Raw genomic sequence first — 15,492 nt, forward strand, 5'->3', positions numbered from 1 at the left:
AAGTGTTTACATGACAGGACAGACTGCCTTTGCTGAGCAATCAAAATAAACATGGTCGCTTATTGGGGGGATAAAATAAAGCAATAAACAACAAAACTGTTGATTTGGAAAGTGAGAGCTACTTCTTGAGCACTGATTAGCGCAAAGGGCTACCAGTTTCATGCACACTCCTGGAAACGTAAATTTGCTCAAAATGCCTTAAATTATGTTATTATTAATAATTATGGTATTCGTCTAAGTAAAGGCACTGATTATGTTAATGATTTAACAAGGTAGGGTTAGGGTTCTACAACCTTACGAGGAAATCACAATGTCCCATCACTGGTGAGTTATTTTTAGAACAAGTGACTACTCGTGAAGTCCTGAAATTAGCATGCCAAATATGTCTGAACGATTTAGAAATATAGCACAATTCCATTTTTTTTTTTTTTTACCCCTCAATAATGCCATTTATATAGCATGTGATCTTTTTTTTCCCCCCCCTCAAAGATTTCCATTAGCAGATGTTTTCTTTCTCTCCATCACATATCCACAGCGACCACGCAGGGCCGGCGAGCTGCATTAGGAAGAAAAAAAAAGACGAGTGCCAATTAAGCCGAGCCGAGCCAGGCTGCGGATGAGAACAGGGGTCTTCTTGTCCCCGCTGAATCCTGTCATCTCGCAGGCCCCCGTCGATCCGAGCGGGCCACAACAGACAGCAGCCTGCACGGCATATCAATGCGGCCCATTCTTTGTGCCATGCATCTGGAACGTGCATGCGCTCATAGCTATGGTGTTTCCTGTTTTGAGGTTCCTCACAAACCAGTTTAAGAAGGCGAAGGGACTATATGGCACACGCATGACACCGCAGTTGTGCACCTTGGGGTGAGGACTGAGAGCAAATTAATAGAAGCCTCTTTAAGTCACATGAGGTGTTCAGTAATTGAGTAGAGACCAAATAAGTGGATGTGCATTTCTCCTATTTGCATATCACACGTGCATTTAACAGTGTGAAGCAGCAAAGAGAACACATATGTGTGAAGCACTTCATCCTACCTGTTAATTTGGGATCCCCAGGTGCTGGTGGAGAGCCAGGTTCCCACTAATGTCCTTTCTTGTCTACTCGGATCGTGTCCTCCACTTGCCAAAAAGCCCATTCAAGCAGCAATGACTATAAAAACAAAGAAAAAAAATACAAAAAAGGAAAAAAGAAAAAAAAATGACAGCAGTCACTCCCTTCTTGGGTCGAACCGGGCCAATGACACGGAAGACCGAACCCACAAACAAGCATGAAAATGCGTCTTTAAAAAAAAAAAGGGGGGGGGGGGTACTCAGCAGGGGGCTCTAAAGCAGCCCGAGCCGCATCCGTGCGCGCTCAGCCTCCCTCGTCTCCAGGAAGACGGCAGCACATTCGCTCATTATCTCATCGCCTAGCAGCTGGGTCCACCTCGGGCGCAATTCGAGGCCCGAACAGAACCTCCGAGCGGCGTGGACGCGTCTGCGGATACGACATCGCCGAGCGGTCACCTGTGATTGCAGCTCGGCTTTGTTCGCCCTCCGCGTCGTCGTCGTCGCTAATTCCTCCAACGGAACGCCGGGAGGGTCCAAAAGAATTCGGCGCAGTTAACTAAGCAACTGTGCTCGTCTGCCGCTGAGGTGAACCGCCTCGGCGCGCGCGCCCCCGTGACGTGCGCGTCTTTGCCGGCACGCCCCCGCCGCACGGTGCACGCGCCGCAGTGTCCTCCTCCCGAGCGAGAGCAGGTCGCCATGGCAACGCTTGCCTATGACCTCAATACGACGGCGCGTGATTCAGCCCAGCATCCTTTGGATGATGGAAACCATTCGGGCTGAGGAGTCCATTTGTTTTGTTTTTTTCTTCTTCTTAGCGCCATCAATTGGTCAGAGTTGAAGCAGTGTGACATCACAGGACGTTAAAGGAACAGATGTCTATTTTGTTTCGTCATCGTCACCAAATCCGTTGTTTTTAAACTTTTTTTTAAAAAATTACAAGAACCACCTAAAAAAAAAAATAATAATAATTCACTCTACTTTCCCCCAACCCTGTTCTACATCTTCCTCTTCAAGGGCTGATAATCATATCGCTTCCAGCGCTGTTCAGTCCCTGAACTCATCACTGCAGATGGTAAAAGCCGCCTGTTGGCAGCACCTGCGCCTCTGGATTGCAACACAACCACATGTGTGATTACACAGGCGGCAGTGCAGCCAAGCGTCGACCCCCGCCACCAGTCGGCGGGTTTACAACCCTGACACAGACTTCCCCAGTCATCGAGGTTTGCGGGTGCAAAAAAAGGCTTTTCAGTCATAGTAGCAAGGCAGCAAACAGCCACGGGGGCAGGCAAACGTGCTAAAGTAGTATGAAAATTGTGAATAATGAGATTCAATTGAATGTATTGAGATGCACCTGTTTAATGCCTCACAGCGCATCAACTCCAGAAACCTGAGAAAATCTTCCCTATGAAGAAGAGAGATCCCACCGGAGCATGTGTTGATGCGTTTCCGCGTGATAGAATCGGGCCGAGCATCACAATGGTAATGAGTCGCCTGGGAGACCCGACAGCTGAGTCCAACGGCCCCGCCGCCCAATCCGAATTCCATTTTTTAACACTCACACAAGTGCAATACACTCATAAGTGTTTAAACACCAGAGTTACGTGTATTTCGGCAGAATTCAATGTTTAACTCATTCACTGCCATTGACGGCTATAGACGTCAAAAATTCATTTGAACTATTTCTATTATTTTGTTAAGTGAAAATCTGGGGAAAAAAATGTTTATTGTACATTTAGAACAGATATAACATTTGTGATTAATCTTGAGTTTAAATAATTAAGTAATCAAACAAAAAAGAAAATATTATTAAAAAATTAGGGGTGTCAGACGATTACATTTTTTAATTGTAATTAATCGCATGACTTCAAATTGCATATCTGTTCTAAATGTACAATTATTATTTTTTCTCTAGGGTTTCATACTCCAAAAAAAGTGAAACTAATAGAAATAGTTCTAATGAATTTTTGACGTCTATAGCCGTCAATGGCAGTGAATGAGTTAACATTGACACTAGTGTAGAGTACTTTCAACACTACTCAGTGTTTACCAGTATAGATTTTTAACCCTTTACAGTATTGGAATAATACTGTTAAGTATAGAAAAAAAAGTAACATTTTCAAAATGGTGAGATTTACACTTTTCTAGTGTTAGATTTAACACTCTCAGTGTTAATCGAACACTGGTGATTTTGCCGTGTATAAATATAGGTAAGCACTTTTTTCAATGATAAATACGACACAGTATTGTGAATTATATCAGGGATCACCAAGCTTGTGGATCCTCAGGGGCCCCCCAGGCCCTAGTTTGCAACCCGCTATTGTTTCGAGGTCTGCTTAGCACCGCTGAAGCTCATGCAGCTCCACTGAGAATCGACCCCCCGACAGGTCGATTTGGACCCTCCATTGTGTAATGTGTGTTTGCAAATGCTCGTCACCGCAATCTTCTAAAACCCATTAACCTTTCAGTCGGAGGCGCCTTGAGTATACGAGAAAGCTCGTTTTTTTTTCTCTCAGCCTAATTTACCTTTCCCCGAGCTGAATTAACGTCCCCCACCAACACCTTGCGTGTTGTCATCACGCAAGAGGCCGGCCTGTTGAAGATGTTTATTAAGGCAGTTATGCAGCACGCCCGCTTGCATAATCACCCCCCCCCCCACCACCCACCCCCACCCGCATCTTCTAGATTTAACTGAACTTCTACTCCCAAGCTTGTGAACAAATCATTCCAGCTCAACAGGCAGACTTAGCATAGTTGAAGAATGACTTTTAATGTATTAAATTGGCTGGACGCTTTCATTTCCTTTGTTTTTATTGCCGCCTTGCAAAAGTGCAGCCAAGACCAATCCGAGGCCTCGCTAATTTCCACAAGGAAATAAAGGAAAAAATAAATAAAAAAAATACTCAGCCCGAGTGCACGGTTAATTGAAGCACTCTGGATGTATAGAAGCTTGTGGCTAGAAATGTAAAACTTCCCCTCATTTTCGCCTCCATTACCCCGACTGAGCAGCGCGGCGTTAAATGAGGGAGCCGTGCTAGTCAAGACACGCCTCATCAATATCTCGGCTCATTTGTGAACTTAGGAACCATCAAACGTTATTTTGGGCTCAGGCTTCTCACAAGGTATATGCCCGGAATGCGCAATTGTTGGTAAACGTCATGGAATGAAACACTGAACTGAGTTATTTCGAAAATACAGTTCCCCCCCCCCCACCCCAATGTATAAGCTATGTTTCCAAAGCTAGGAGACAAACATTTGGGCTTAATTAGCGCCAGTGGCCAAATCGCATCTATTTGCATTGATCTCCTTTGAAGAGCCACGCAGATGATCTTAAGCAGGGTGCTAATTATTAGTGTGCGATTATCGCGCGTGCACAGCAGTTGTTTGAAGTGTGCAGAATGAAATATAGGAATATACGATAATAAGTGTTTATGGTGCAATAAGTAACGATATCTGTATTTTGAGGTCAACGCACAAAATGGCTGTATTGCAGTGAAAAGAATATCATTTTGTTGACACGACTGCATTCCTGAGGCTGTTTTGTTCCAGCGCGTGCGTGTTTATGCCAATAACTGGTGTCGCCTCCCCTTGCACACAACAGCCTGCATACCACGACAAAATGTCAGTGGACAGGCTCGTCTCTGCTGCCTCTTCCAGCATCCCCACCGAATTCCTTCTTGGCTGAGAGCGAAGGGACGACACGAGCCGCTGACGTGAAAAGCTGTGACACACGGGCACGCGGTGCCTCCATTTATTTATTTTTTTTTCGAGTTGAACGTCTCCAAGTCATCATAACGCACAATCGGATAATTAGCTTCTCAAAAGTGAGTCAAAACATGCAAAGGATGTTCTTATTGATGTGCGTGGTTGGAGGAAAAACTAAAAACAAGGCCAGGGATAAAAAAAATAAAAAATCCCACTAGCCATGTGTTTTAAATTAGTTTGGAGAACAAATGCGTTGTCAAAATCGAAACATCGCTATATGCTGTAGCTCACAACGACATGGGAAATGAATTTTCAAAATAACCCCAGGCTGTTCATTAAGTTAAAAGAAAAGTGTAACATCGTTTATTTTTGTGTGAGGGAAGAATCGGATAAACAGTATAGAAAATGAATAGATGGAAAAGGAACCCTTTTTTTTTCACGTTTAGCTAACAGTCAACAGTGACGGCCTGTGACTCATACCGGGCTTGATTCTAATCCCGCACTCATTAAAATGTGTTAATTAAATTGCTTTGTCTTAATGCTGCTTCAATGTCACCTGAGGACGAGGCTTGGTGGGAATTTGGAAATATTGGAGGCCTCACACGTCCTGATACACACACAGGCACGACAGCGCCCCCCTGTGGCAAGCTCTCTCCAGGAATTAATGCTTCATTAAAATGTTACAAACAAACAGTAAGAACAAATAATACATCCCGAGCAACAAATATAATTTCAGCCTCTCACCATTTCCCACAATTTGCAAACAGATGCACAATGATAACCCCTCTGCATCGCTCCTTTGGTACTGTGGCAATTTGGGAGATTAATTATTCATACAGAAGAAAGTGCGGTACTATAATGCAGCCATTATATGAATTATACATTTAAAATCTGAGTCCTGAAACAACGCATACGGTGTGATTAATGTGATGATTTCATTTCCCCAGCTATCTAGATCAGATATACTTATCACTTGGTGACGTCAAATAAAATAAAAATAAATAATGTTGGACTTTGTTGTTTTGTGATTTAAAGTAGGCATCAGTACACTAAAGAATACATTAAACTTATTACAATTAATATTTAAAAAATAACTTGCTAAAACGCTAGCTGATTGTTTAAAATAATAATTTTAATTTGAAACATTTTGTTTTAATTTGAAACGTTCATTATGGTAGTCACTTCCTGAAAGGGTACCTTAACACCGGAAGCAGAAGTGAGTACTCACGACGTCATGCTGTTGCGTTCAAAGTCCTTGTCAAATACTCCTCTTATAATGTTACTATACGACTCTTGGTAGTTTTCATATGTCGGGGCTATAAATGTATCTTTAAAGAATATTTAACATAGAACGTTAAGTTTGAAATATTAAATAATATGCCGAAATGCAACGAGGTCGTGCAGCTTTAGGGCGGCAAAACAGGAGTACGTAAAGGCAACATCTTTGCCTGTCTTCCGGTGGTCTGGAGGTTCAAGCAAAGCGACCATGACCGCTGTTGTTGTCCGCCGGCTTGCTGCTCTTTCCGGGGCTTCGGCGGTGGCACTTGGAGCCTATGGGGCACATGGTAGGAATTCCATATTGCAATTTGTTTTCTGCTGTTGTTGCGATTTCATAATGTTTCATTTTCTCTTTACAGGTTTTAAAAACAGCGACCCCGATGATTACCAGAGAGTGGTATGACTTTAGTATTGATAATGAGACTTTTTTTTTGTGCGTGTGTGCAGGGGACACAATTCTGACAGGGTTTTTTTTCTGTGCGTTTGTGCAGCTATTTGAAACCGCCAACAAGTACCATTTCTACCATAGCTTGGCCTTGCTGGGTGCTGCCCACTCCAGCAAACCTGCTGTGGTGAGTAGAATTTTCAAGGAAATTGAAATACAATATGGGCCTTGTTGCGCAAAGTTGGTGGTGAAAAATTCAGGTGTACTTCACAATGATACTAGTTTAATAAAGTGGCAGCTCCTCAGCGGGGATTACAACGTGTGGCATCATCCAAAAGTTTTGTTTTTGCACAGGAAAAAAAAAAAAGCAAGCTCCGGATGTATTAAAGTGTATATTTGGCTTTGGTCATGAATATTGCAAACGTGGGAGCTGTCAAAATCCCTTTGATCTGTCTGTGCCATCCTAACGCATCCTCTCTCCTGTCATAACAAAGGCCGGCACGCTTTTGATCGCCGGCATGGGGATGTTCTGCGGATCGCTGTACCACCAGGCCATGACGGGGGACCCCGGCCTTCGCAAAATAGCCCCGGTGGGAGGCATGGCGATGATCGTGGGCTGGCTGGCGCTTGTCCTCTGACCAACTGTGTGCGTGTGTGTTTATGTTGTAATAATGCATGTATAGATTTTACAAATCTTCGCTTATCTACGTTTTGGAATAAAAATACAACTTAAGTGGAACAATTCAACTGCATGTGCTCATGTACATTTCTAAATGAATGTTATCATGTTTTAAATTGCTCCACAAAATTTAAAGTGAGCCTTTCCCTCCCCCAAGCTGGTTTAGGTAAGATAAGATGCACGGGCACCCCAAATGCAGCCCGATAGCTCGTGTGCACATACTGCATTTTTTTCTCTCTCTCTTAAAAATTGTGAGTATGAGCTCCTCCCATGCAGCCACTTAAATGATGGCCAGCGCCAGCAAATTCCCAAATAGATGATTCCTCACTTGAGTGGACACCGATGTGAGCTCTTTTATTCCCAATCATCTTGCCTCAGTCTACTGCAGCTCAAGGATGATGACAAAGTGTGTGCGCGCCAGCAACGAATGACAAATAAATCCACTGGTCGGTCCAGGCAGTGGTGAAATCGTACTTATCGTGCCTGTCTCTAGACCAGTGGTTGTTAACTGAACTCCGAATATGTGCACTATGAATTCACATGTATAACTTAGCTCATCGATTACGCAAAGCCATGTATACAAATAAGGGTAGGAGCTTCATTTCGTCAGGTTATAGCCATGTCTGATATAATTTTTTTTGCTGCCATCTTGTGGCATAGATTGGCAATTACAGTTTTGGGATGGGTGGCGAATGAGGGGAACACTCATTTATTTATTTAGTTTGTCCACGCAGTTATTATGTTAGTCAGTCAGTTTCTTAATCACGTGATTTATTGAATGTCTCCATAATGTTTAACATTGTAAGGGGCAATGCATGCTGGGAACGAACGTTAATGAGAGAAATCGACAGTTAAAGTGACATTTTTTCTTCGTACGATCCGTTGACAGTTGTTTGAATGTTTTTTTTTTTTTTTTTTTACTGCGTTAAACCCTTAGTTGTCGAAGAGTTTAGTTTTACTTCATTAGACAGTTTTTTTTTTAAGTGCATATTTAAAACTGCATTTTTGTCATGCAAGTGCTGGCGAAAAAATGCCCATCCCTAAATATTTGCATACTGTATACGCATTTTTGACAGTATAGTGGTAGGCTCGTAGCAGCCAATCCATGCATTCCTGCACACGAAGTTGCCTCGCCTCTTCGAACGCCTGAAGCAGCAGCAGCAGCAGCAACAGAAGCTTGCTTGCGTGCGTGCGAGCGTGCGTGCGTGCCACCCTCCGCCGCTAATCCCTGGATCCTCCCGGCGAGCAGGACGCCGTTTTTCCAGCCAGGCGGCGCTGATCGAGGACCTGTTGGGAGATGACAGCTGACCAGGGCGGACTGAACCGCATGCAGCGAAGCACCCCGCGCCGAGGAAGTTGCCGTGTGACCGGCGTGCTTCCCTCCCAGCTTTAGGTTTCGATCTTGTTTTGCTCTTGCGTGATTCTGTGGCTTGGAGTGTTTCTACTGCCCACTTGGCCCCCCGCCCCCACCCGTGACAACCCACCTGTCAAGTTAGCTAGCATGCTAGGTGGCTAATAAAAGAAATGAGCAGCCCAGGGGCAAGCCAAAAGTAGTCTGTGATTTCTTCGATACTTCTTCAAACGCGTCACGCATATTACGCCTCTATTAGCAAGTAGCCAAATTAGCTAGAGTGCACTAATGCCAAGAAGGATAATTAGCTCTGCGATTAGCTTAGCCGTCTTGCTAATTTAGCAAGTTAAGAGGGGCAGAGGCCATGGTGTTAAATCGAATGGTGTTGTTTACGTTGCACTTCTGTCTTTTTTCAACTTCCGTTACTCAGCGTGTTACCTCACTCAAATGTTACGATGCTGTGGTAGCTTGATGTCATGACAATCATTGCAAATCACTGCTGAGTAAACAAATAATAATGAATTTAAAAATGACATGCGTTTTAATTAGCAAATTAATCACAGTTTTATATATATATATATATATATATATATATATATATATATATATATATATATATATATATATATATATAAAAAAGGTTGAGATATTTCACGTTACAGTATCTAATAAATGCACCAGAGAACCAATTGTACAACATATGGAATGTTGTACGTTAATTTGCTCATGTTTATTATTATTATTATTATTATTATTACTACCAGTCTGGTGATTGCTAGACGTGTTAGGAAGCAATTAGGAAAGGAGTTCTACCACAACCACGTATTTTGCGTCATACATACCAAATGTCAAGGAGAGTTGTAACAATAAATCCACAAATAATTGATGATCAAATTCTCAAAAGCTTTTTTTAACTTCAGAATTTCAGCCTCTCAAAAGTAAATATTCTCAGATTGCTGCAGTCTTCCATTGAAGCAGACTCATCTTTGTGGTTAAATACATTTGCAAACATCTGTTTTTACTTTGGAAAAGAGTAATCAATATATTGACCTATTTTCTGACATGCTATGGACCAAAGCAGCAACTGAATACTGTAATAACGATTTCACATTTGCACATTTTTTTCAAGTCCTTGATTGATCAAAAAATAATCAACAGATGAGTCAATTATTAAAATAATCATGAACTTGATTAAGATCATTTCTAACCTTTCCAATGGGCTCTTTATTTATGATTATTTTTAAACCCACAGTGCTGTCTCGATGGAGTCCCTGATGAGCGCCGTGTCGCCTCGCTCCCCGGCGCCCGGCAAGAAACACTCCGAGGTGGACTTCCGCTCGGGCGCTACCCTGGAGCAGCTGTCCACTCAAGTCTCCGAGCTGGTCCTACTGGAGCAGGGCAGCTTCGGGGACCAGACCGCCTTGGAGGTCCACACGGCGAAGGATTTCATTTTCAACATGTTAGGTGCGTCAAATTCATTTGATTATCTATGTGATGCGTCAGATAGTCAACGAAATTGGCAACCCCCAAAAAAATCTCTCTTCAGGTTTAGTCCAGAAAGTGGATCAGCGCCTCCCAGTGGCCAACGAGTACCTACTTCTGTCCGGAGGCGCCCGAGAAGGCGTCTTGGACCTGAACCCGGAGGATTTGGGCGATTACGCCAAAGGTGCCGATTTTGACCTAGACTTTACCCTGCTGGTGCCGGCCCTCAAGCTCCACGACCGCAACCAGCCCGTCACCCTGGACATGAGACACTCGCCGCCTTGCCACTCGTGGCTCAGCCTGCGTTTGTGCGACTCCAACATCCTGTCCCGCTGGAGCATCTGCTGTCAGGAGGAGAGCGGACTTCCTGTTGAGGAAGACGAGGAAGAAGAGGCGGAGATTGGTAAAAAAATAGGTTCTTCTCGATTAGAGGTCCTCGAGGGCCTGTTTGTTTGAGCTGTTTCCCTCCTCCAACACACCTGATTCAAATGATCAGGATTGTTTTTTTGGCTGATGAGCTGATCATTTGAATCAGGTGTGTTGGAGGAGGGGGACATCTAAAACATACAGGATAGAGGTCCTTGAGGACTGGAGTTGGTGACCCCTGTTCTAGATGTTTATCCCTGAGGGAATTAAGCATTCACCGCTCCTTCCTTTTCCGGTTCCATCCCGTCGCTAGACTCCCCTCAGTCCCTCGATGGGTGCTACTTCTCCCCTAGCCTGGTGACAGACTGGTTCTGGGGGGTGGTGAGCGAGGCGGTGGACGACCTGCGCCGAAGCCCCCAGCGAGGCATTCCCATCCCGGAGCGACTGGAGAGGAACGGGCCAATCACGACCATCATCCTTCAGGTACAGTCGGACGCATTCAGGCGCCTTAAAATGACTCTGCGATTTTTAAACCTTGGTCCTCCACGCCGCTGCAGGCGGGCTCCAGCAGGGTGCTGTACGATTTGCTACCCGTGGTGTCGTTTCGGGGCTGGCCTGCCGTGGCGCAGGGCTGGCTGACGGCGAATCACTTTTGGGATGGGAAAATCACGGAGGAGGAGGCCATATCGGGGTTCTACCTGCTGCCATGCTGCTCGCCGCTGGGTGGGCGGCCCGACCGGGAGTGGAGACTTGCCTTCTCCCGCACCGAGGTACTTTATTGTCCGTGTCTCGTCACACTCATAGCGTCTCATCAAATTCAGGTCTTGGTCGTTCCATGCCAAATCACGCAGTGAGCTGATCCAACCTGATTTGAATGAAACTTGGTAGACTTGTTGATAGTGATGTCACAACACAAAATCTCAAATTTGAGGTCAATCGGAGCACGGGTTGGCGAGCTATGGCCTGGCAAATTTTGGAATTTTTGGCAAAAAGGGGCGTGGCCATCTCCGGCGGGCCGTAGCTCCCAAACTACGATTTAAAAAATTTAAGATTTAGTGTTGTGCCATTCAAGGTTATTTTTGTGGATGAAAACTAACAAAAAACTCACGAAAATGCTTTTTTAACTAATTTGCTCCCAAAAACGTATAAATACGTTCTATTTTAAATGTTTTAAATGTCCCAAAGACACACTTATACATGTTTAATGTGTTTTTTTTAATGCTAGAGCAAACAGAAGGCTTTGATGCAGCCTCTCAACTGCAAAGAACAGTTGAAAAAAAAATGGTAGTTATTAAACAAACGGCCAGCAGGTGGCAGCAGAGCATCGGAAATTAACCAGGACAATGTTGAAAAAAACCCTCAATTACTCAGAATTCTAAATAGATGTGTGAATAATGATGAAACGTATGCTGTATTATAATTGCTGCAAAACGGAAACGCATAGAAATATACTTTTTTTCCTGATGGAAGAAGATACTTTAATCTTTCTTGTGGTAGGTTTCATGTTTTTATAGCAATAGATCACAATATTCTGTGGGCCTTGCAAAATCAGTCAAAATCCAGTAAAACAGCTGGGAGTGAAGGGGGTTGCTTCAGTGATAATGGCTGGGAGTGAATGAGTTAAAAAAAACGAAAACTGAAACTACATTTTATGTTTACAAAACGAACTAAAACTATAATTATAGCGAAAATCTCCTTTGTTTTGGTCTTTGGTGCCATAATTAATTTAATGCATAAGCTTTTGGGGACGATTTTAAGTATTTTTATTTCTGTATTAACCGGAATAAGGACGTTTGAAAGTGTGTCACACAGAAGTGACGTCATTTAGCAGCAGCCAATAGAAAAGCACTTTCAGATGACGTCGCTCCCAGGCGCCAATTTTGCGTGCTTGACTTTTGCCTCGAATGGCTCGGATCGCCTGCTTTTTCGTTTAACTCAGCCGAAATGCAACGCTGGGTAAGAAATGTGTTACTTTTTTCATTTTACCATGGTGTTTATTAACCCATTCACTGCCATTGACGGCTATAGACGTCAAAAATTCATTTGAATTATTTCTTAGTTTCATATTTTTTTCCACTTTTGTTAACAAGAGTATGAAAACCTAGAAAAAAATGTATTGTACGTTTAGAACGATATAAAATCTGTGATTAATCGTGAGTTAACGAGTGAAGTCATGTGATTAATTACAATTACAAATGTTAATCGCCCGATGCCCCTAATTAAAAAAAAAAAAAGAAAAGAAAAGATTATTAAAAATTAGGGGCGTCAGACGATTACTTTTTTAAAATTGTAATTAATCGCATGACTTCAATAGTTAACTCACAATTAATCGCTAATTTTATATCTGGTTTAAATGAACAATAAAAAATTATAGGCTTTCACACTCTTGTTAACAAAAGTAGAAAAAAAAAGGGAAACTAATAGAAATAGTATTAATATTGAATTTTTTACATCAATGGCAGTGAATGAGTTAAATATTCGGCACAAGTAATGCACTTTAAAAAACAAAAATACGAAAATAAATAAAACTAAGCATTTTTTTTAAATAACTAAAACCAATTAAAGAACCACCTTGAGTTTCATTCAAATGTAAATCTGCTTGGTTTAACTCCCATTTGGCATGGAACGACCCAAATGTCAAAACGGGGAGGTTAAAGGATTTTCGTGACTTCTTTCAACCAGGTCCAGTTGAAGAAGTGCATCCCGTTCCCCATGGCGCAGGCTTTCCAAGCCGCCAAGGCGGTGCTGTCTCGTATCCTGGCCCGTCCCCGTGCGGGCCTCAGCCTCTACCACCTGCGCACGCTTCTCTTTTGGGCCTGCGATCGACTTCCCGCCGCCTACCTGTCCTGCCCCGACTCCGACACCCCCGGCCGTCTCCTCCTGGGTCTCCTTGATGACCTGGCGCATTGCATCCTGGGTAAAAACTGCCCAAACTACTTCCTGCCGCAGTGCAACATGCTGGAGCACCTGACAGACAGCCAGGCTCTCCTCGTGGCCCGGAAACTCGCCCACGTGCGCTCCGACCCCAGCGAGCACCTGCGGGCCGCTCTGGACCAAGCCCAGCAGGCGGGCCAGCTCAAGAAAGAGATGGCGAGCAGCACCAACGGCTCTCCGGGGCATCACCCCGTCACCGGCATCATCTCGCCTTGTGAGGACAAGCTGGCCCAGCGTCTGCAGCAACTGGTCACCGAGAACCCCGGGAAGTCCATCTCGGTCTTCCTCAACCCGGACGACGTCACCCGGCCGCACTTTCGCATCGATGACAAGTTCTACTGACGAGCGGAGGAAGAAACCGAAACACTGTCAACACCGGCGGGTTGTTGCCGACTCCTAACGAGCTGGCCTTAACGACACTGACCAGCGTACGCAGACGAGGGCTGGCTTTCGTCAAGTGAAGGCGTGAACACAGCGTCGGCGAACGCCTCAGGCTGATTACATTTCACACACTCCAAAAAAAAAAACATCCCCGATGTCAGATTTGTCTTGATCTTTTCCCCCCGTTTCATGATCAGCGTTGTGATGTTCACAATCAGAACGCAACAACGACGTGAGGATGATGGAACTGAATGTAACCGTTCTGGTCGTCTTTCTCAGGTACCCAAGATTCCTTATATTGCGAAACGGAAGCTTCATTGGACTACGGAATGTAACCAAAGAGAAACACATGCACAGGAAGCGACCACAGCAATCGCAGATATAAAAAAAAAAAAGAAAGAAAGACATTTCTCTCTTTACTCATCCTGTCTTAGATTTAAATGAATTTCTCTTTAATGGCTTTATCTGGTATGTGGTGAAGCAAGGCAAAAGACAGCCAAGTTTACATGCAAAGTCTGTTTTCTTTGAACAAAGCTGCTGTTTCTCTAAAAGTTGGATGTGTTAACTACTGAATTGTTTAAGCTAATCTTGGTGCGTGTGCGTGTGCGTGTGTGGTGACTACCAAAGTGTGCAGAATGTCGACTGCGATGCATTTAAAGTCAAAAGACTACTCGCCGCTATTTTCTTTGTCATCTTGCTGCTTTTTAGACTCACAATACATTCATTTCAATACTTAAGTGCTGATTATTATTGTTCTCATTTTGGGCTGTAACACGACTGATTTAATGTATTTATTCTTATCACTTGATCCTGAGGGCTTTCTATTGGTCAGTTTGAGCTTAATTCATTCAATAAATGACGACCAAATAAAATGATTGATTGATTCACAATGTTTTCAAGCGTTATCATTGATAATGATGATAATAGCAGGATTGCAGTACATATTATAGTCAATAGAGGGCGCCCCAAGACTACACAAGGTACAGTAGTAGCGCCAGAACAGTTGGAACATAACTTGAGCTGGTAATCCAAATTAAAATGTTGGGAAATATATTAAAACATTGTTTAAAAAATGTGTGTTAAACTCATACAATTGCGTTATCTTCATGTCAAGAAGTACAGATTCATAATACAACCCCTTCACAAAAAAAAAGTTCTCAAATGTGTCCCCAGCCATTATAGTCGGTGATCTAATAAATCAGCATAAAGCATTTACAAGCGCATTAAGCCGCTTCCGGGTCTTTAAAGGTTGCTACTGAGACAAGCTCTGTGAAATTCAGCCGGCTTTTGGAGCTGATTGTGGGCAGATGGAGCTGCATACTAAAACGTCCGCGCAGGGAGAAACGAAACTTCTAACGAGAAAGAGATGAACTTGCCGTTCGCCCCAAATGGCAGCCGGGTAGATTAACGTTAAAAATAATTGCCATGAATAAATAAAAACATCAATCAAATATTTGTGCTCATGCCATAATATTGTAAATTAAAAAAATACTGTAAAATAGAATGTAAAGAAGAAGGCTTTATGCCACATTTTTTTCTCCTTTAATTCAATGCACATTGTGCTTCTCCTTCTGGTGTGCCCGTCTTGGCCACCTGGGGGCAGAAGTGTTCCACAACAATACAGTACGTGGTTGTTTTAAGCACACAATATGCAAATTATTGTGTTTAGTTTGACAGTAAACTTCAACTGAGAGAACTAAAGAACAACTTGAAGCCTCTTTTTTTTTTTTGAAGAAGAAGAAAAACGGTTCTGGTAACCTAAGCCCCGTGTGTGAGAAGGCCAGGCTGAAACGGGGATCGGCTGTCTGTTGAGAAACTGGGTCTGAACAATATAGGTTACCACATATAAATGACGTGCTGCATTAATGAAGAAGTTGTGGTTGT

The 15,492-nt window shown here is 43.3% G+C and overlaps 3 protein-coding genes across 4 annotated transcripts in view; 2 read left to right on the plus strand and 1 right to left on the minus strand.

Moving 5' to 3' along the window:
- The window catches only part of nlgn2a (neuroligin 2a), a 61,392-nt gene extending 59,718 nt beyond the window's left edge, over window positions 1-1,674 (minus strand). For both annotated transcript variants that reach the window (XM_086058280.1, XM_086058279.1), the window contains exon 1: window positions 1,036-1,674. The gene's annotated coding sequence lies outside the window, so the exon portion shown is untranslated. The remainder of the gene's footprint in view (window positions 1-1,035) is intronic.
- A 4,294-nt stretch (window positions 1,675-5,968) lies between these two features.
- On the plus strand, window positions 5,969-7,162 carry tmem256 (transmembrane protein 256). Its single transcript, XM_086060224.1, has 4 exons — window positions 5,969-6,317; window positions 6,390-6,427; window positions 6,522-6,602; window positions 6,910-7,162. Exons 1-4 carry the CDS (start codon window positions 6,239-6,241, stop codon window positions 7,051-7,053), a joined length of 342 nt encoding a protein of 113 aa, XP_085916350.1. The 5' UTR covers window positions 5,969-6,238; the 3' UTR covers window positions 7,054-7,162.
- Window positions 7,163-7,652: 490 nt separating this feature from the next.
- On the plus strand, window positions 7,653-14,492 carry tmem102 (transmembrane protein 102). The gene is made up of 6 exons (XM_086060223.1): window positions 7,653-8,487; window positions 9,698-9,909; window positions 9,992-10,330; window positions 10,607-10,776; window positions 10,851-11,063; window positions 12,976-14,492. The coding sequence occupies exons 2-6, from the start codon at window positions 9,708-9,710 to the stop codon at window positions 13,567-13,569; spliced, it is 1,518 nt and encodes a 505-aa protein (XP_085916349.1). The 5' UTR covers window positions 7,653-8,487; window positions 9,698-9,707; the 3' UTR covers window positions 13,570-14,492.
- The last annotated feature ends 1,000 nt before the right edge of the window (window positions 14,493-15,492 follow it).

Source organism: Leptonotus elevatus, chromosome 17, assembly GCF_054856555.1.
Source record: "Leptonotus elevatus isolate MCC_2025b chromosome 17, RoL_Lele_1.0, whole genome shotgun sequence".
NCBI lineage: Eukaryota > Metazoa > Chordata > Actinopteri > Syngnathiformes > Syngnathidae > Leptonotus > Leptonotus elevatus.